Here is a 22399-nt window from a genome sequence, read left to right on the forward strand (position 1 = left end):
AAACATCTTTCTGGGGACTTACCTGGTGACACAGTGGTTAAGAATCCGCCTGCGAATGCAGAGGACACGGGTTTGAGCCCTGGTCCGGCAAGATCCCACATGCCAAGGAGCAACTAAGCCCATGAGCCGCAACTACTGAGTCTGTGCTCTAGAGCCTGCGAGCCACAACTACTGAAGCTGCGCGCCTACAGCCCGCGGTCCGCAACAAGAGAAGCCACCGCAATGAGAGGCCCGTGCACGGCAACGAAGAGTAGCCCCCACTCGCCGCATCTAGAGAAAAACCAACGCACAGTGACGAAAACCCAATGCAGCCAAAAATAAATAAAATAAAATAAATTTATATTTAAAAAATTCCACATGGATGGGGATTTTCTATGTGCAATATTATTATTGTTTTTCTCCTTTAATTGTCTTTTGGTTAGGTAAAATAATCTATATTTTATCAATGAATTGAAGTTTACTAGACTTGTTTCATTGTCCCAAATGTGGTCTGTTTAGTAAATGACCCATGTGTACATGAGACCAATGATTTTTCTGCTGTTGTAGTGTTCTTGAAATGTCGGTTAGATCAAGCTGGTGGTTGTTGCTCAGATCTTCTGTATTGTTTTGATTTTTGGTATTCTATCAGTGACTAAACTAGGGATGTTAGATGAAGATGTGCCTGTTTTCCTTTTATTTTGTAATTTTTGTTTCCTATATTGATTATTTGAGATCTTTTGTTTTTTTGTGTCTGTACGTTTATGATTATGTCTTCTTGAAGTGACCCTTTTATCATTATGAAATGTCTCTCTGTTTCTGGTAATAATCTTTATCTTGAGATCTACCTTGTGATATTAATATAGCAACACTAAAAAAAGAAAATATATATAGCCACGTTAGCTTTCTTATGCTCAGTGTTTACTTGGCATATTTTTTTTTACTTTTTATTTTATATTGAAGTATAGTTGATTAACAGTGCTGTGTTAGTTTCAGGTGTACATATTTTTTTTCCATCCTTTTTCTTTTAACTCTTTGTGTCTTTATGTTTCAGCTTTGCTTTTCATAAACAGCATATAATTGAGTCCTGCTCTTAAAAATTCCAGTGTATTAGCCTTTGCATTTTAATCAGGGTTTTAGTTAATGTGTATATAGTATAGTTGTGGATATGTGTGGGTTTAAGCCCACCATCTTGGTTTTGTTTTCTATTTGTTCTGTTTGCTCTTTGTTCCTCTGTTCCTCCTTTGTGGCCTTCTTTTGAATGAATTGAGTCTTTTTTAGTGTTCTATTTTATCTCCTCTATGATTTATCTCCTCTGTATGATTTTTAGTTATGCCTCTTTATATGTGCATTTTTTAGTAGTTGTCCTACAGAGTATAAGGTGCATTTTAAAATTACCATATTTTTACCTTTCCATAAACAATATAAACTTACAACAGTAGACTTCCAATTACCACCCTTTTGCCCTCTGTGCCCTTGTTTTATAGACTTTAATTCTACATATACTGAGTCCAACAATACGTTACTAGTTTTACTTTATGAAATTAATAATCAGTACTCTTTTAAAAAATTTAATGTTTTATTTACGTATATATGGGTGTGTGTGTGTGTGGTTTCATCTTTTGTTTTTAAAATATTTATTTATTTATTTATTTTGGCTGTTCCTGGTCTTAGTTGCGCATGCAGTATGTTTTTTCTTTAGTTGCAGCGTGTGGGCTCTTAGTTGCGGCCTGTGGACTCTTAGCTGTGGCATGCATGCAGGATCTAGTTCCCAGACCAGGGATCGAACCTGGGCTGCCTGCATTGAGAATGCAGAGTCTTACCCACTGGACCACCAGGGCAGTCCCTCATGTCTTTTAATATCAAATATTTATCCATTCTGATTTTCTTCATTCTTTTCTGCAGAACTAAGTTTCTGTCTTGTGCTATTTCCCTTAAGTTCCTTAGGCTAATTTAATTTGAGCATTTCTTGTAATGCAGATCTGCTAGAGAATTCTTTCATGTTTTGTCTACCTGAAAATGTCTTTCTTTTACCTTCATTTTTGATGGATGTAGGACTCTGGATTGATAGTTTTTTTCTTCCCCCAGCACTTCTAAGAAGTCATTTCTGTTTTCTTAAGGGTCCACTTTTTTTTTCTCATGACAGGTCATCTATCTTTCTTACTGTTCTCTTGTATGTCATCTCTTTCTTTTGCTGCTTTCAAGATTTTCTTTTCATGAGGTGCCTAAATGGGGTTTTCTTTGTTTTACCTTGCTTGGGGTTCATGGAAGTTCTTGGATGTGGGAGTTGATAATTCTTCTCAGTTTCAGAAAATTTTAGCCATTATCTCCTCATATGCTTCGTTTGCCCCCTTTTCTCTTTCTTCACGTTCTGGAACTCTAAATGCATTATGTTAGATCATTTGATACTGGTTTCAGTTATACCTGCAGGATTTTAATTTACAGAGGTGGCTGAGTGATGTCATGTAGAGGCTAATGCCACTGGAAGAGAATTTTATTCCTTACACTTTCCAAGAGAAGAGGGCACACCATGCCACATAGGGCCATGTGGGGATACACCAGGTTTTGGTCAGGAGTCAGGAAGGAGTGAGGGGAAATCCTAGACTAGAGCTTTTACTGGGGTTTCTGTAAGGCAGAGAAGGGGAGAAAGCATAGGATTAGCTACTCTGAGTAACACTGGTGAGCTCTAGGCTGTAGGCGTGGTTTTCAGTTGTCTGGTATCTGGCCTGGGGGTGATTTTAGGGGGGGGGATTATTGGCTGGACGTGTGAGTTAGGTAAAGGGGGCAGTTGGGGGTATAGACTTGGGTTTGGTTGCTTTGCATGTGGAAGTTGTGTTCCTGAACTCTTCATCACTTATTTTTCATTTCTTGCATATCCATTTGTGTCTTTTTAATAGTTTCCATCTCTTTGCTGAAATTCCCATCAGTTTATGTGTGTCGGCCGCCTTTTGCCATGGATCCTTTAACATATTTACTGTTGTTTTTAGGTTTCAGTTCCCCTCCCCCTGCCCCTCCCCCAGCCATACCTGGGCTATTTCTGGGTCTGGTTCTCTTGACTACTTCCTCTCTTGATGTTGGGTTACATTTCTTTGCTTCTTTGCATGCCTTGTAATTTTCTGGTTGAATACCAGGGATTGTAAGAGAGTAGTAGAGACTAAGGTAAGTAATATTCATATCTGGTAAAGGACATGCCCATTTTCCCATCAGGCTCCTAGCGTAGGGCTGTCAGGTCAGTTGGCGGTTGAGCTGAGATTGGGCATTGTTGTTACTTTAGTTAGATTCTGTTAGTCACGGGCTTCCTGTGATTTGAGGATGCTATCTGAAGCCTCTCTGGAAGCTCTCCCGCCCTGCCCCTCAGTCTTAGCGGACACATCTCTTTCAGCTCTGCTCTGACTGCCCCTGAGCACCTGGGGAAACACTGCGGGAAGGAGTGAGAGGGTGGGTTCACATTCTCTTCGTGTCTGTGTCTTCTAAGGATTTAAACCATCACACCAGCTCATACTCTACCTTTAAAACTTTGTTAAAATCCTGCTTTCCTCATCTCTGGTGGCTGCCTCTTTGTCCTGCTGCTTCGCAAAGGATGAAAACAGCTGTATGTGCGCACGTGCCTTCTCTCCAAGAAAGGACTTGTTACTTCCTGCATTTTAGTTAACTAGGGATTTTTGCATTTTCAGTTCTCATATGGTTCTTCACTTTACTTTACTTTACCTACTTGCTGCGCCGTGCGGCATGTGGGATCTTAGTTCCCCGACCAGGGATGCAACCCACGTCCCTGCATTGGAAGCATGGAGTCTTAACCACTGCACCACCAGGGAAGTCCCATCAGATGGTTATTTAAAATAAAGCAAAACAAAACTGTGATTTTATAGGTTCTCCATCTTGTTCATGTTCTTAAGGTGAGGATGATGTTGTCTTAACAACTTCTACGCAGCTGTTCTCTAGTGATTAATGGGTTGAATTCACTTTTACTGGAGAAAACAATCCTTGTGACTCTATCATTGCTTACTTGTTCTATTTGAAACAATTTCTTAGTGGACAGAAGAAAGAAGTTATAAAGTCTTCCCCCGTAGTAAGATCAGGTAACATGCTTTAATTATCTCAAGAAAAAATGTATGTATTTAAAAAACTTTTCCAGCAACCCTTATGAGAAGCTAATTATGACTGCTACATTTCTAAAACTTTAAAAAGTGTTTTACTTGGCTTTGGCACTTTCCCCTTAGAGTATAATTTAGTGCAGGACTTGTAATGTGCTGGGTTACTTTTTTTTCCCCTCTTCCTTTTCAACATTCCTCTTAGAAAAGCATTAGAATATTCCCGATTTGTTACCGTCATAAATTTGGGTAGCTGCTTCTTAGTTTTTCCTCTTAATTTCTCCATTTACAATAATGTCAATTGACATCTCATAAATGTCTTGTGAATGTTTCTCTCTGCTCTTGTTGTATATTTTCTTAATATATGGGCTCATTGATCTGCCATGTAGAATCTAAGGAAAATGCATGTCTTCCACATGCTTCGAGAGCACTATAAAAAATGCAGTTGAAAGAGAATTAATAGATATGGGGTCAAACATAGAATACAGATAGATACTAGTTTCCTAAAACTGTTTCTCACGCATCTGCCTTGGGTAGTGTCTGATGCGTAATAGTCCATACTGTTTTGTTTTGTTTTGTTGCGGTACGCGGGCCTCTCACTGTTGTGGCTTTTACTGTTGCGGAGCACAGGCTCCGGACGCGCAGGCTCAGCCGCCATGGCTCACGGGCCCAGCCGCTCCGCGGCATGTGGGATCTTCCCGGACCGGGGCACGAACCTGTGTCCCCTGCATCGGCAGGCGGACTCTCAACCACTGCGCCTCTGGGGAAGCCCGTCCATACTGTTTTGAATGAATGAATGAAACGAGATTGAGGTGCTGATTTAAGAATAAGAACCTGTTTAACCTGTTACTTCAGATTTCAGTCCTCAACCTTGTGCTCTACAGATACTAATTTTGGTTTTAAGTAAGGACAGACTGTCCCGGCCAGGTGCTCTCTTTCGTCTGGTCCACTTTTCCTTTGTGAAGTTTATCCCGTTGCCTTTGTATGCCAGGAATCCTCTTTGCCTTGCTATGCACGCAGGATTATCCAGAGCTTAGCACAGTGTGTGATACACAGCCCGTACCCGATGTTAGTTTGGTCGAGATGACTATTTGATGAAGGAAGAAGAGGAGGCGCCGTCCTCAGCTGGACCCGTGTAACGCATTGCAGCAGTATCTGCTCCAAGAACCCCAAATTAGAACGTTCTCAATCCTGGTTCTAGCTTCTGGGGAGTTGCTAATGTTTTTCCCTTAGCTACTCGGTGAAACGAAAGAGATCATTGCTATTTCTTTCTTTATGTAAATGTGAATAATCCAGCACATGGTTGTAAAATTTTCTGTTCTTCACTAGCCTGGTGGTCACCATGTTGTTCTACACGTCCATTAAATCTTATTAATAAAACATGTCTTTGTTTCAAAAACTGGAGAATTTTTATGGTTTAAGGATGAGATGCTATTAATACTGTAGTTTAAAGTGTGTCCTTAAGTCTCAGTTTGGCTTAATGATTTCCTAGCAGTTGATTATTTAAAAAGGGGAAGAAACTTGAGCAATTTCAAATGGTTGAAATGTGTTTTAGTGCACGATGTTTTATTTAGAGGTAGGGGCTTATAGAGGATGGCTGTGGGCAGCGTGTGTGTAAGGATGGGGCCCAGCTTTCTGTAATACTGGTGACTGATCCCTTTAAGTAACATGTGGCAAGTGTGAAGTGTTCCAAGGGATCACTACAGTGTGATGAATTAATTCTCCAAACTGGAATTGTTGTGAGTTACCGTGTTATTATTTGTCAAAATGGGAACAGAAGTAGAATTCTTTCCTCGTAGGTGATAGATTTCTACTGAGTCTCTTATCTTGCAGCAGGTTGGTTGGTTTGTCCTCCGCCGTATCCCTCAAAGGGCTAGGGGGCTCAAGTCTGAGGCATCACGCCTCGGGGGCAAGGAGTAGAATAATGCTTTAGTTTTTATGCCACGTTGGATTTCTATCCAGGTGTAATATGGCTGTTTCATCTGAAACCTGACAATTGCTCTTGTCCTTACTTTACTATCTGTAATTCTAGTTCATGACTCTTCATCATTCAACACTTTTGTCTTGTCTTCCAAGTTATCAGAACCGGTCATTATTTCTCTTATCTGCTGCTCTATGTACAACTTAGTTAAGAGTATCCAACCAGGGACTTCCCTGGTGGTCCAGTGGTAAAGAATCCGCCTTCCAATGCAGGGGATGTGGGTTCGATCCCTGGTCGGGGAACTAAGATCTTATATACTGTGGGGCAGCTAAGCCAGCACGCCACAACTGTTGAGCTCGCGTGCCTCAACTAGGGAGAGAAAACCCACACGCCACAACTAGAGAGAGAAAACCCGCACGCCACAACTGGAGAGAAACCCGTGTGCCCCAATGAAGATTCTGCATGCCACAACTAAGACCTGACACAGCCAAAAATAAAAATAAAAAAGGAAAATAAATAAATGAATATTGAAAAAAAAAGAATATCCAACCGTATACTGGTAGTAAATATTATCTCCCCTCGAGTATGGATGGAAAACCTTAGGGGGAAAACAAAAAGAAACTAGAAAGCACGAAATTTCATCAGGTTCGGTGTCTGATTTTGAGTATTATAAGTATAGTAAGTCCTTATTTGCTACAGTTGTTTTTGGCTCTCAACGAATCCCTTAACTAGTTATTGATGTTATATTGTAAATGATCTGTATTCTATTCTTTATTCTTGGAGTGACAGCTTTCTTACTCATTATTTTGTTGCCCATAGTACGTAGTAGCACCTCATGACTATTTCCCAGGTCCATTCATTTGTTTTTCCTTCATTTTGGTCACTCTGTCTTATCCTCCGAGTCTTCTAACAAATCTTTGCACGCACCCCTGTTCAGTCTGTTTTCTGCCCAGCAGCAGCCAGTGTTCACGTACACCTTTAATCTGATCATGTTAACCCCCTACTAAAAACTTTCAGTGACATTTAGGAAAAGCAAACCCTTAGCATGGCCAAGGAGGCCCTTTGTGGTGGGACCCCGGGCTGCATCTCCAGCTTTCCATCATGTTGCTGGTCCAGCTGGTTTGTAGGACCCGTGATGAAGCTGATCCCAGCTCCATGAAAGTGCGCTCTTTCCTCCTAGGTGCCTCTTTGGTCTAGGGGACGACTCTGGCCCTATTTCTCCTGCATGGCTCATTTATCCTTAAAGCCTCAGATTAAATGTCGCTTCCCCAGGGATGCCTAACTTCCAGGGTTAGGCCAGGCTTTCCTTTTCTGTCTCCATAGTACCTTGAAATCCTGAAGTTGCCCAAAGAGACTGGCAGCGGAATTAGCTCACCGACAAGTCTCCTAGACCACAATGATTTAGCATATTTGAAACTGAAAGCTTTTATATGTGGACACGCATCTCCTGATGTCCTGCTCATTTCCTGTCTTCCTTCTAGGTAGCTGGTTTCACTCATTTACACTTACCTGACTCCCTGGCAGCGCTCTGTGTACTTGTAACTAATTGGTTATTTGCACTTTGTTTACCTTTCACTTTCTCTGCTAGATAGTCAGCCCTTTGTGAGCTGTATGCTGAGCCCAGTGCCTAGCAGGTAGCGAGATATTTAATAATTCCTGACCCTCTGGTACAAGACCTAAAGCACAACAGATAATATTTCAATGGTTGTTGAACTGAATGTTTGTAAACCCCATGTTTGTATTCCCGTGACAGACTTTGCCATTTTTAACCCGGGGTCCTGTTTTTCTCTGCTGGTTTTGCCATTCCTGGATTAGAAAAGCTGTTAACTTTCTGTTATATATTTGCTGTAGCCTCTTACTGTCCATTTTGTACTTCAGTTCACTTAGTTACATATTAAGTGTTTGAATCCATTCCATATACTTTTGGGAGAGGTCTTTAGCTATTTTTTCTCCTTTACAAGAATGGAGCAGTCATGCAGACCTGAGACCCCTGTGTGTAAATATTGTTTTATCACTTAACCGACGTAAAGAAAAACATGCCTGCCATCTGAAGTTTTCCCTCACAATTTTAATTAACTCTCCTGAGCCCAGTGTGGGTTACTAAGAATAAGGGCCAAAATCTTCACGTCCCATTCGAGGCACTTCTTAAAACAGCCTGGTTTTCTGGGCATCTTGCCTCGATTCTTGCTCCAGAAGGATGCTGTGCATAGAAGAGCATAGAAGAGCAAGAGCTCTTGGTTGTGAGCTCCATAGTGCCAAGGTGATGGCAAAGCCGGGCCAACGCTGAAATGTTTAGGGTAGACAGTAAAGAGCCGTTTTGCTGTTCAGGAGTGGGGTTGGGGGATTACAAGTGATTTTTTTTCCCCACAATATTCATAGTCTGGAGAAAATGGAGACAAGAGACTCTTGAAGACAAGAGACTATCAGTTGCAGCTATAGTTACTTGGTAGTGAACTTGAAGCACATAACTTCTCAGGCTTTATAACCATCACGTGGGGAGAAAACCTAACGCCTGTGGGTGTGAACATTGGGGGCCTCACATATTTGTATTTGGCATGATGCTTTTGGAGTGCTGCATGCTTTATAGTACTTTATAAAAATTGTAGCGATTATTGAATTGCACTTGATTCTTGCAGCTTGCTTTACTTGTAAGAGATGACCCAATACTTGAAAATGAGGTGAAGTACTGTTACAGGAGTGTTAACTTTAAAAAGTATATTCAGGGGCTTCCCTGGTGGCGCAGTGGTTGAGAGTACGCCTGCTGGTGCGGGGGATAACGGATTCGTGCCCCGGTCCGGGAGGATCCCGCATGCCGCGGAGCAGCTGGGCCCGTGGGCCATGGCCGCTGGGCCTTTGCGTCCGGAGCCTGTGCTCCGCAGCGGGAGACGCCGCAGCGGTGGGAGGCCCGCGTACCGCAAAAAAAAAAAAAAAAAAAAAAAAGTACATTCAGTATCAAAGGAGAATGGATGTTTACTTTCCATTTCAACCATCTATTTTCATTTCCAGTTGTCTGTGGTTTGGAGTATTCTACCTTTTCATCCCTTGTCAGAGAGGTTCATTTTTAATACTTTTGATCAAATATACAAAATTTGTTTCATTGGAGAAACAAAGAGGAATTTGTTATTGTTCCTCCTTTGTTAAGAGGAATTATTAATGGCTTTTCTACCTAGGACTCCTTCCCAATATGATGAGTTTTCTGGAAGACTCTAAATATCCAAATAAACTGAACTGAGAAAGATGGGCATTTGGCCCTGAGGACCAACCCAGAGCTCTAAGAAAATACAGAGGAAACACCCTAAACAGTTAACAGCGCTATCTTCTTGGAAGTGGAATCGGGATGGGGTGAAAGATGATTTTCTGCTTTCACTCTGCCCATGCCTGGGTAACAATAAACATGTATCTCTTTTATAAATAAAAATTAATCATTACTACCACCCCACACCTATTAGAATGGCTACTTTCAAAAAAAAAAAAAAAAAAAGAAAGAGAAAATTACAAGTGTTGGTGAAGAAAGATATGGAGAAATTGGAACCCTGTGCATTGTTAGTGGGAATGAGCAACATTAAAAAAAAAAAAATTACATTTGACCCCTCTTGTGAGACAAAACTATTTCTCCCTACTCACGGGACACTTCTGTACTCAGAATGGTGTGGGTTTCTCTGCACTAAGCAATTCTCCAGTTCTCTGTGGAGACCAAGTGTCCTATGATTGAACTCAGTTTTGACACTAAGTAGAGTTCATGAAGACCCAACGGATCAAGGGCTCAAGACTGCCCCCTACCGCTTCAGATGCCAGTTACAAGTCCAGGTTGTCAACTGTGCTTTTGGTTATAAATCAGGCATTCCCATGACCCTGTCCTTGAGTTTGATAATTTGCTAGAATGCCTCACAGAACTCTGGAAAACAGTTTACTTACTGTTGCTGATTTATTACAAAGGATATTTTAATGGGAACAGACGAAGAGATTCATGAAGAGATGTATAGGGCAAAGTATGGAGGAAGGGGCTTGGAGCTCCCATGTCTTCTCTAGGTGCTGTCCCTCCAGCATCTTCATGGGCTCACCAGCCTGCAAGCTCTCTGAACCCCAGGGATTTTTATGGAGGCTTCATTGTGCAGGAATGATTGATTAAATCATTGGCCATTGGTGTTTGAAATCAATTTCCAGCCCTACCCCACTCCTGGGAGGTATATGGGTGGGGTGGAGCTGAAAGTTCTAATCCTCTAATCACATGGTTGGTTCCCTTGGCAACTGGCCCTCATCCTGAGACTTTCCAGGAGCCCCCCAGTCCCGTCAGCTCATTAATATACAAAATGACACATCATTGCAGAGATTCTAAGGTTTTTAGGAGCTGTGTGCCAGGAAATAGTGTCAGAGACCAGACATATATTTATTATGTCATGCTGGACAACTCCACTTGTGGGTATATACCCAAAAGAATTGGAAGCAGGGTCTCAAGGAGATATTTGTACACCTATGTTGATAGCAGCATTGTTTACAGTAGCCATGTGGAAACAAGCCACATGTCCATTGATGCATGAATGGATAAGCAAAATGTGGTCTGTACATACAGTGGAATTCTGTTCAGCCTTAAAAAGGAAGCAAATTTTGACACATGCTATAGCATGGATGAAAATGGAGGATACTTTACTAAGTGAAATAAGCAAGTCACAAAAAAGGCAAATACTGTATGAGTCCACTTCTAAGAGTTACGTAATCAAATTCACAGAGACAGAAGGTAGAAGGGTGGTTGTCAGGGGCTGTGAGGAGGGGGAATGGGGACTTTTTCATGGGTACAGAGTTTTAGTTTTACAAGATGAAGGATTCTGGAGACTGGACTCAACACTGCTCAACTGTGTAGTTAAAAATGGTGAAGGTGGTATATTTTATGTTCTGTGTATTTTATCACAATTAAACATTTAAAAGAAACAATTACCACAATGAAAAATTAGAAAGTAGAAAAGGAGGTTTGTTTTTAGCAGCCAAGGGGTAACCTGATCTGTTCCTGGTGTCTTGCAGGCCTGGAGTTTCTTTGACCATGCAGGCGTTTTCGGAAGAGGAGAGGAAGCAGTGGTTGGAAGCTCTGGGTGGAAAAGAAGCTGTAAGAATAACCAGTGGTTGAGTTTTATTTCAAATCCCGTAGAGTTGGCTTGTGCTCGTTTTCGTGTTGTTTTTGCTTTATAGTATTTGAAAAAAGTCCCCTGCTGAAACTGGTGTCTGAATTCCTCTCGGAAGCATTCGGTATTCTAGAAATTCGGCTTGAGGTAGCAGGAGCACACATGAGACCGATATATCGTTAGTTTTTATTTTTCTTGACTTTGCCGCTAGGATTTGCTTTGCTTGAGGAAGTCATCTGAATCCTCAATTTCTTTTTTCCTACCTGTGACAGTACTTTGGGTGATGACCACAATAAATGCTTGCAGTTTGATCTCAGTGGAGATGGAACCGTAAATATGCGGCTGTGCAGGCAGCATTAGAAGTGACGGCTGTACTTACTTTTCATCATTTGACGATTTATGGTTCAGCCTAATGATTCACAGTGTGCAATACCACGTAGCCGTAGTGAATGGGCCTCTGTATTCAGATTGGTTTGAGGAATAAATTAAACGCAGTGCTAGAGATCCAGAGGCACAGGACTTCAGTTAGTTTGCCGCTTTATTCAAGCACTACCTTCCTCTCAGTGGACTGGTGGCATCTGGGAGCTGAGAATTGGATAGTTCATCTATTGAATGGGGGACTTAGTGAGGATAATTATAGAAAACACCAGAGAACCCATTTCAGTCAACGCTGCTTACAGTCTTATGCCTCTGAACACACCGCCAGTGCAGGCACCAGGTGGGCTTACCTGGAGAGCGTTTGCCATTTCAGCAGGATTTAAAATAAAAAGAGGAAAGAGCATGATTTGCAAGTGGAAGAGGGGTCATATATAGTAAAAAGAGAGGTGTCAGGACAGAGCTTTTGAAACGGGCAAAATATAGTTTCCTGAGAGTGCAGGAAATAAGGCAGAGAGGCTGGGCAGCACCGCGTGTGGCAGTCTTGATGTGGTGTTTGAGAAACGGAAGCCCAAATTACATCTTTTAAAAATAAATCCTATATAGGAGAAGGTATCATTCTTGGAGGAAAAAGGCAGTGATTGGAATTGTGTATCATTTTCTTATACTTGATCTGCATTTAGCCTCCTTGGTTTTATTTCTATTTACTCTTAATTTGTCCTTGAAAATTTTAACTGGGAGTCAGGAGTACTTCCAGCATTGACAGTTGCTGAGATCCAAAACAGGTTATCCGAATCGTCTCTAGTACAGGCAAAGGAGTGACTGGGACTTGTCCCCCCGAGATTCAAGAAGTTCTTTAGAAAGTGAGTTTGCCTATTTGCCTAGCAAAATGATCCCATGACTAAGTCATGAAGAAATAAGTCTATTGCCAAAGGCAGTGTAACCTTGAAGACGTTTACGCTCTCCTTTAGAGTGACAAAGCTAAGTAATTAATTCAAGATATACAGACAAAGGCAAGTATGTAGAAAGAAAATAAATATTCAGCTATGTGTTTACAAGGGGACACTTAAGGCACTGTGTATTTTTTCCAGGTGATGTATGGGCCTTGAATACCGGGACAGCGCTAGAATTCTGAGGCAGCCTGGGATCATCACCTTGATATTTCAGATGTGGTTATTAAAATTATGGGCAGGAGTCATGTAAACAGCAGATTTTAGAAACAGTGATGAAAAAAATGAGCTTACTGATTAGAATGCAGCCGTTCGTTTGAGCATTTCAAATTTACATGAACTTTCAGTCCTGGCCCCTTCATCTTAATTTTGCTACTTTGGCAATATCTCAGGGAGAGACAAAGGAGACCCAGGGTGCTCTTTTCTGTTACCTATCTTTGCATGATAGGTGATTAACCAATGTCAGTGTATTTTGTGTACAGTCCCTAGGTGTACCTAGTAGAATCACTTTTAATGATTTGCTAAAAATATTGTTTCCCCCTTTTCTCTTTTATTAGCTCTTCCCTAGTTTTAATAGAGCCATCATCCCAAGACCAGAAGGAAGTAAGTGCTAATTTATAAAAATGACTGTTGTCTCCCTTTCTCATGAGTTATTTTGTTTTTATTACTGATGTCAAACTGTTGCTGGGTGCTTACTCTCTGTACCCTGTCTGTGTTAGTCCTCTATGTAGTAGATGTCTTATTCATTGAGGACCTCCTCAAATTTTCCTGGACAGCTGTAACCCTCCTTGATCTTTCCCATCTCTGAGTGTTTTTCTTTCCAGTCTTCCTATACAAAACCGAAAAAAACTTTCTCTGTAATTCACTTTGGTATTTGTTTTCATAGCCGCAAATGAATACATAAGAGTTTCAGTTATGCATCTGTCAGCTTCCCAAGTTGTAAACTCCTGTGGATAGGAACTGTTTACCAGGTCCTCTGTTCTCAACCCTTCACACCTCCACCCTTAATATCCTTTATCCTTAAAGTCTCTTGAGTATGGGCTGTACAAATAGTATAGCATTGCACCTTAGAAAATAAAACAAACAACAACCAAACACGTTCAGGTATTCTAGGACAATAATTTTCACTTGCATTGCATGCACTAGAGGAAAAGGAAGTACTCCCTAGCTCTGTACTCTTAATTTGTACTGAGATAAAGTGAAAATGTGATCAAATTTGTTGGGTTCTTTATGAATCTACTTTTAATATCTTTGGAGGAATGAAGCTACATTTGTCAGATGTCCACAGTTTGGAAACATTGTTAAATACCCATGATCATGATGTGCATATCACTTAGCCTGCCCCTGGAAATTGACCTGGTGCCGGGAAGGTTGTCAGTCACTGAAGTACCTCTTCTTCCCCTTCGTCCTTTCTTTTGCTTTTCTTTCTCTTCCCTCTTTCTCTTTTCCCCTCTTTCCTTCTCTTTTTCCTTTCTTTTTTTGTTTTTATAGAAAAATGAAAACATGCCTTGTTTTGGAAAAGTAGTTTTGCTAAGCAGAAAGAAACACTTGCATTTTATATAAATGTTGTGAATAGTGGATCCTGAAAAAGGTAAACCACTGACCAATTTTCCTCCTTAAAATGCTGTCCGAGCTTAGTTTTAAATCTGCAAAGTTTATGTTCATGACTTGTTCATGCTATCCCCTCTGAGAACAGAGTTATTTGGTATTCCTGCTCCTGAGTTCTAAATACAGAATAAAGCATTCGCTTACCCTGATTGCATTTTTGAAACAAGAATTGCCTTTTATTAGGGTATTCAAGTAGGTCAGCCTAATCATGGTTAAGTATCCATATTAGAAAACAATATAAAATTATATTTACAAAATCTATTTTTGCTACACAAATCATCTATTTTAAATTCATTATGAAAATAATAAAATATTAAATGCTTAGGGCATGGTATAAAATATGAAAAAAAATTTCAAGCTGATGGCTCAAATACCATTTTTTAAAAGTATTTAAAAAAATTTTCCCCCAGGTTAAAAAAAAAAAAGTTTTGTGTTCTCCAGCTTGTCAAGAAATTTAAGAACTTTCACTTATATATATAATTAAAAAAGAAACCTGAGCGGTTGTTGGAATTTGGGCAAAATGCTATTTCTAGATAGCTTCCCCTAAAGATTTGTGTCACTTTCTTTTCCACTATTTAAAATACTATATTTATTAACTTAAAACCTAGTTTAAATTACAAGTTTATTTATATATGTTGGTAATAAATGTCTTGAAATTCCAGTAAATGCTCCTCTTATTATATGTAATTCTCATTTACATTATTTAAACAGGGAATGCGTGGCCTTTAGCTTTCATTTTTTAAAGAGTGAAATAAAAATTATATTGGATCTAAATAATTTTCTCCTATTTTTGTAAGGAAGAGATTGTGAGTAACTAATTGTGCCTTTAATATTTTATGACTGTTTCTTTTAGGTGCACAGTTGGATAAGATGGGATTCACAATTCTTAGAAAATGCATCAGTGCAGTTGAAACACGAGGTAACATGATTGAATCATTTTATTCATGAGAGGCTATAGGTATGTAAAATCTAAGGGTCGTTTCAAATGCTTACTGCATGGTTAAGTTTTGTAGAATGAAATATATTAATGCAAAATGCACATTCTATGCATCAGAGATTCAGTTGTTCATTTACTCTGCCAGGGTGGGGTTTTCCTTTTTATTTACATGTTTCTCCCTTGCATTGAAACAAAGTCAGGGCTAAAATGAGAATCAGTAGAAGAATCAGCAGTGCCGGACAACCAGTCTTAATCGCTTCTTGTTCACGCACTAGTGAGATATTTCCATCTTCCATTGTCTTGTTGGCTTCCAGTTTAAAAATTGGCGTCATTAAGATATCATTTACTTAGAGTAAAATTCATTGATTTTAACTGTACAAATTGATGAGTTTTGACAAGCGTGTATAGTTGTGTAACTACCACCACAATCATAGAAGATTTCTCTCTCCCCCCAAAATTTCTTTGTGCCCCTTTGCAGTCAGTCTCCACTCCTTCCTTGACCCTTGGCAACTACTGAGCTGCTTTTCATCACTTTAGTTCTTTTTTTTTTTGTAAGCATTTTATACGAATGGAATTATGCAGTATGTTGTTTTTTGAGTTTGGCCTCTTTGTTTAGCTTCTGAGATTCATCTTGTTGGGTGTAGCCTTAGCTCATTTCTTTTTATCGCTAGGTAGTATTTCATTATATGGATATACTGCACTTTGCTTATTCATCCACCTGGTGGTAATATTTAGGTTGTTTCTGTTTTAAACTTCAGGAAAGATAATCTCTCCCCATTTTGGTCCCCTGACCAAAAGCTCAAAGGTCTCTTGTTTAGAGTTCCTAAGGAAAAGCAGGGCCCTGGCACTTTGCAGCCATTCCAGCAGACTTTGGAGAAACCAAATATTGAACTTTGCAAAACAGGCTCTTTCTGGAGGGTGGACTTCTCTTTGTTTAGAGTCTAGTGAAGTATGGATAAATTGAATATTTAATTCACTCTCATACGTTGTATATCCCAGTCCTACTTTGGATGACTTAGCGGGATGAAGCATTGCACTCACGTTTTCTGTCAAAACAAGGTCTTTGTTATAAAGCCAGGACTGCCACCTGTGAAATGAGAGCGCTGGCTAACAGATGAATACGAGCTGTTGTATGATTTGGGTATTTGCCCATCGATAATAAAAACCCAAGCCACAGAAAGCTTTTCTCCCATTCTCTCTAACAGTGGCAATTCAGGCTATGACAGAATTTCATTCATTTCAACCTGCACTGAGGTTGAGCGGACAAATTTCCTCTTTTTCCTAGTGCTTCAGAAATTTCCAAAATTGGGATGCTGTGACTTTCATATATCTCACTTTATCATTCATGTTTCTCCTTCTCCTGAGCTTCTAGGGAGCCTTCATTGTATCACTTGCATGCTTATTATTTTGGTAAATAAAATTCTTTCCCAAAAGGATATAATTTATACATACTTGCTTCTGCCTGACCAGATAAAAAAATCTATCTAGAATGCTTTCGGATTGGTCTGTGTAGTTGTATGGAGTGTTATGTACATTGAATGGAATATGTATAGTAGAATCTGCATGTATTGAATGCATTTTTATTATAAATATGTAAATTGTTGGATTTTCTTTACAGAAGAATGAGTCTACAGATTTTAAGCTAGATTTTCCCCATTTAAAATAAAAGACAAAAAAGCATATGTTTTTCTTTTCAAATCTTTTGTTCCTAAAAGTCTTCCATTACTAAAGCCTTTTGCTTTTAATGGAGTAATAGACAAAAAATAGAGTTAAAAGACTCAACTGTCAGTTCATGTTATTCAACATGATGAGGAACCGTGTGGAATCTCTGAGCCTTTTATCCTAAATTTAAAAGTGCTCCCAGGGGCTATTGCTCTTAATGATTTTCCCCAGATCACCTATCATGGCTGTTGATTTTTTTTTTTTTTTTACATGGTACAGATGTTGTTGCATCACTTCTTTTTTTTTTTTTAACATCTTTATTGGAGTATAATTGCTTTACAATGCTGTGTTAGTTTCTGCTGTATAACAAAGTGAATCAGCTGTAAGTATACATATATCCCCATATCGCCTCCCTCTTGCATCTCCCTCCCACCCTCCCTATCCCACCCCTCCAGGTGGTCACAAAGCACCTAGCTGATCTGCCTGTGCTATACGGCTGCCTCCCACTAGCTATCAGTTTTACATCTGGTAGTATATATCAGTCCATGACACTCTCTCACTTTGTCCCAGCCCACCCTTCCTCCTTCCCATGTCCCCAGGTCCATTTTCTACGTCTGCATCCCAATTCCTGTATAGCCCCTAGGCCCTTCACAACCATCCTTTACTTTTTTTTTTTTTTTTAGATTCCATATACATGTGTTAGCATACGGTATTTGTTTTTCTCTTTCTGACTTACTTCACTCTGTATGATAGACTCTAGGTCCATCCACCTCACCTACAAATAACTCAATTTCGTTTCTTTTTATGGCTGAGAGTAATATTCCATCGTATATATGTGCCACATCTTCTTTATCCATTCATCTGTTGATGGACACTTAGGTTGCTTCCATGTCCTGGCTATTGTAAATAGTGCTGCAGTGAACATTTTGGTATATGACTCTTTTTGAATTATGGTTTTCTCAGGGTATATGCCCAGTAGTGGGATTGCTGGGTCGTATGGTAGTTCTATTTTTGGTTTTTTAAGGAACTTCCATACTGTTCTCCATAGTGGCTTTATCAATTTACATTCTCACCAACAGTGCAGGAGGGTTGCCTTTTCTCCACACCCTCTCCAGCATTTATTGTTTGTAGATTTTTTGATGGTGGCCATTCTGACCAGTGTGAGGTGACACCTCACTGTAGTTTGATTTGCTTTCTCTAATGATTAGCGATGTTGAGGATCCTTTCATGTGTTTGTTGGCAATCTGTATATCTTTAGAGAAATGTCTGTTTAGGTCTTCAGCCTATTTTTGAATTGGGTTGTTTGGTTTTTTGATATTGAGCTGCTTGTATAATTTGGAGATTAATCCTTTGTCAGTTGCTTCGTTTGCAAATAATTTCTCCCATTCTAAGGGTTCTTTCTGTCTTGTTTATGGTTCCCTTTGCTGTGCAAAAACGTTTAAGTTTCATTAGGTCCTATTTGTTTATTTTTGTTTTTATTTGCATTTCTCTGTGGGGTGGGTCAGAAAAAATCTTGCTGTGATTTATGTCATAGAGCATTCTTCCTATGTTTTCCTCTAGGAGTTTTATAGTGTGTCTGGCCTTACATTTAGGTCTTTAATCCATTTTGAGCTTATTTTTGTATATGGTGTTAGGAAGTTCTAATTACATTCTTTTATATGTAGCTGTCCAGATTTCCGAGCACCACTTATTGAAGAGGCTGTCTTCTCTCTACTGTATATTCTTGGTTCTTTTATCAAAGATAATGTTACCATATGAGCATGGGTTTATCTCTGGGCTTTCTATCCTGTTCCATTGATCCATATTTCTGTTTTTGTGCCAGTACCGTACTGTCTTGTTTATTGTAACTTTGTAGTATAGTCCGAAGTCAGGGAGCCTGATTCCTTCAGCTCCGTTTTTCTTTCTCAAGATTGCTTTGGCTATTCGGGGTCTTTTGTGTTTCAATAGAAATCATGAACTTTTTTGTTCTAGTTCTTTGAAAAATGCCATTGGTAGTTTGATAGGGATTGCATTGAATCTGTAGATTGCTTTGGGTAGTATAGTCATTTCCTCAGTGTTGATTCTTCCAATCCAAAAACATGGTATATCTCTCCATCTGTTTGTATCATCTTTAATTTCTTTCTTCAGTGTCTTACAATTTTCTGCATACAAGTCTTTTGTCTCCTTAGGTAGGTGTATTCCTAGGTATTTTATTCTTTCTGTTGCAATGGTAAACGGGAGTGTTTCCTTAATTTCTCTTTCATCTTTTTCATCATTAGTGTATAGGAATGCAAGAGATTTCTGTGCATTAATTTTGTATCCTGCTACTTTACCAGATTCACTAATGAGCTCTAGTAGTTTTCTGGTAGCATCTTTAGGATTCTCTATGTATAGTATCATGTCATCTGCAAACAGTGACAGTTTTACTTCTTTCCCAATTTGAATTCCTTTTATTTCTTTTTCTTCTCTGAGTGATGTGGCTAAAATTTCTAAAACTATGTTGAATAATGGTGAGAGTGAGCAACCTTATCTTGTTCCTGATCTTAGAGGAAATGGTTTCAGTTTTTCACCGTTGAGAAGGATATTGGCTGTGTGTTTGTCATAGATGGCCTTTATTATGTTGAGGTAGGTTCCCTCTATGCCTACTTCCTGGAGAGTTTTTTTTTTTATCATAAATGGGTGTTGAGCTTTTTCTGCATCTATTGAGATTATCATGGTTTTTATCCTTCAATTTGTTAATATGGTGTATCACATTGATTGATTTTTATATATTTAAAAATCCTTGCATTCCTGAGATAAACCCCACTTGATCCTGGTGTATGATCCTTTTAATGTGCTGTTGGATTCTGTTTGCTAGTATTTTGTTGAGGATTTTTGCATCTGTGTTCATCAGTAATATTGGCCTGTAGTTTTCTTTCTTTGTGACATCTTTGTCTGGTGTTGGTATCAGGGTGATAGTGGCTTTGTAGAATGAGTTTGGGAGTGTTCCTTCCTCTGGTATATTTTGGAAGAGTTTGAGAAGGATAGGTGTTAGCACTTCTCTAAATGTTTGAAAGAATTCACCTGTGAAGCCATCTGGTCCTGGGCTTTTGTTTGTAGGATGATTTTTAATCACAGTTTCAATTTCAGTGCTAGTGATTGGTCTGTTTCTATTTTCTATTTCTTCCTGGTTCAGTCTCGGAAGGTTGTATTTGTGTAAGAATTTCTTCCAGGTTGTCCATTTTATTGGCATTTCTTCCAGGTTGTCCATTTTATTGGCATAGAGTTGCTTGTAGTAATCTCTCATGATCCTTTGTATTTCTGCAGTGTCTGTTGGTAATTCTCCTTTTTCATTTCTAATTCTGTTGGTTTGAGTCTTCTCCCTATTTTTCTTGATGAGTCTAGCTAATGGTTTATCAGTTTTGTTTATCTTCTCAAAGAACCAGCTTTTAGTTATATTGATATTTGCTATTGTTTCCTTCATTTGTTTTTCATTTATTTCTGATCTGGTCTTTATGATTTCTTTCTTTCTGCTAACTTTGGGTTTTTTTTTTCTTCTTTCTCTAATTGCTTTAGGTGTAAGATTAGGTTATTTGAGGTTTTTCTTGTTTCTTGAGGTAGGATTGTATTGCTATAAACTTCCCTCTTAGAACTGCTTTTGCTGCATTCCATATGTTTTGGATCATCATGTTTTCATTGTCATTTGTTTCTAGGTATTTTTTGATTTCCTCTTTGATTTCTTCAGTGTTCTCTTGGTTATTTAGTAGTGTATTGTTTAGCCTCTAGGTATTTGTATTTTTTGCAGATTTTTTCCTGTAATATCTAGTCTCATAGTGTTGTGGCCAGAAAAGATACTTGATATGATTTCAATTTTCTTAAATTTACCAAGGCTGATTTGTGACCCAAGATATGGTCTGTCCTGGAGAATGTTCCATGAGCATTTGAGAAGAAGGTGTAGTCTGTTGTTTTTGGATGGAATGTCCTATAAATATCAATTAAGTCCATCTTGTTTAATGTGTCATTTAAAGCTGTGTTTCCTTATTTATTTTCATTTTGGATGATCTGTCCATTGGTGAAAGTGGGGTGTTAAAGTCCCATACTCTGATTGTGTTACTGTCAGTTTCCCCTTTTATGGCTATTAGCATTTGCCTTATGTATTGAGGTGCTCCTGTGTTGGGTGCATAAAGTTTTACAATTGTTATATCTTCTTAGATTGATCCTTTGATCATTATGTAGTGTCCTTCTTTGTCTCTTGTAATAGTCCTTATTTTAAAGTCTCTTTTGTCTGATATTCGAATTGCTACTTCAGCTTTCTTTTGATATGCATTTTCATTGAATATCTTTTTCCATCCCCTCACTTTCAGTCTGTATGTATCCCTATGTCTGAAGTGGGTCTCTTGTAGACAGCATATATATGGGTCTTGTTTTTGTATCCATTCAGCCAGTCTGTGTCTTTTGGTTGGCTCATTTAATCCATTTACATTTAAGGTAATTATTGATATGTATGTTCCTATTACCATTTTCTTAATTGTTTTTGGTTTGTTTTGTATGTGCTTTCCTTCTCTTGTGTTCCCTTCCTAGAGAAGTTCCTTTAGCATTTGTTGTAAAGCTGGTTTGGTGTTGCTGAATTTTCTTAACTTTTGGTTGTCTGTAAAGTTTTTAATTTTTCCGTCAAGTCTGAATGATATGCTTGCTGTGTAGAGTAATCTTGGTTGTTGGTTTTTCCCTTTCATCACTTTAAATATGTCCTGCCACTCCCTTTTGGCTTGCAGAGATTCTGCTGAAAGATCAGCTGTTAACCTTATGGGGATTTCCTTATATGTTATTTGTTGCTTTTCCCTTGCTGCTTTTAATATTTTTTCTTTGTATTTAATTTTTGATAGCTTGATTAATATGTGTCTTGGTGTGTTTCTCCTTGGATTTATCCTGTGTGGGACTCTCTGTGTTTCTTGCCCTTGATTGACTATTTCCTTTCCCATGTTAGGGAAGTTTTTGACTATAATTTCTTCAAATATTTTCTCAGACCCTTTCTTTTTCTCTTCTTCTTCCGGGACCCCTATCATTTGAATGTTGGTGCATTTAATGTTGTCCCAGAGGTCTCTGAGACTGTCGTCGATTTTTTTCTTTCTTTTTTGTTTATTCTGCTCTGCAGTGGTTTTTTCCACTATTTTATCTTCCAGGTCACTTAACTGTTCTTCTGCCTCAGTTATTCTGCTATTGATTCCCTCTAGAGAATTTTTAATTTCATTTATAGTGTTGTTCATCATTGTTTGCTCTTTATTTCTTCTAGGTCCTTGTTAAACATTTCTTGTATTTTCTCTATTCTATTTCTAAGATTTTGGATATCTTTACTGTCATTACTCTGGATTCTTTTTCAGGTAGACTCCCTATTTCCTCTTCATTTGTTTGGTCTGGTGGGTTTTTACCTTGCTCCTTCATCTGCTGTGTGTTTTTCTGTCTTCTCATTTTCCTTAACTTAGTATGTTTGGGGTCTCCTTTCTGCAGGCTGCAGGTTCGTATTTCCCGTTGTTTTTGATGTCTGCCCCCAGTGGGTAAGACTGGTTCAGTGGGTTGTGTAGGCTTCCTGGTAGAGGGGACTGGTGCCTGTGTTCTGGTGGGTGGGGCTCGATATTGTCTTTCTGGTGGGCAGGGTTGTGTTTGGTGGTGTGTTTTAGGGTGTCTGTGAATTTATTATGCTTTTAGGCAGCCTCTCTGCTAATAGGTAGGGTCGTGCTCCTGTCTTGCTAGTTGTTTTGCATGGGGCGTCCAGCACTGGAGTATGCTGTCCGTTGGGTGGAGCTGGGTCT

The 22399-nt window shown here is 39.1% G+C and overlaps 1 protein-coding gene across 1 annotated transcript in view; it reads left to right on the forward strand.

Moving 5' to 3' along the window:
- The window catches only part of ARHGAP10 (Rho GTPase activating protein 10), a 328185-nt gene that overhangs the window by 155802 nt on the left and 149984 nt on the right, over positions 1 to 22399 (forward strand). Inside the window, exons 11-13 of the mRNA XM_065877114.1 lie at positions 11005 to 11086; positions 12985 to 13030; positions 14889 to 14954. Of these exons, the coding sequence (XP_065733186.1) occupies positions 11005 to 11086; positions 12985 to 13030; positions 14889 to 14954 (194 nt within the window). The remainder of the gene's footprint in view (positions 1 to 11004; positions 11087 to 12984; positions 13031 to 14888; positions 14955 to 22399) is intronic.

This window comes from Phocoena phocoena, chromosome 5 (assembly GCF_963924675.1).
Source record: "Phocoena phocoena chromosome 5, mPhoPho1.1, whole genome shotgun sequence".
In the NCBI taxonomy this organism is placed as follows: domain Eukaryota; kingdom Metazoa; phylum Chordata; class Mammalia; order Artiodactyla; family Phocoenidae; genus Phocoena; species Phocoena phocoena.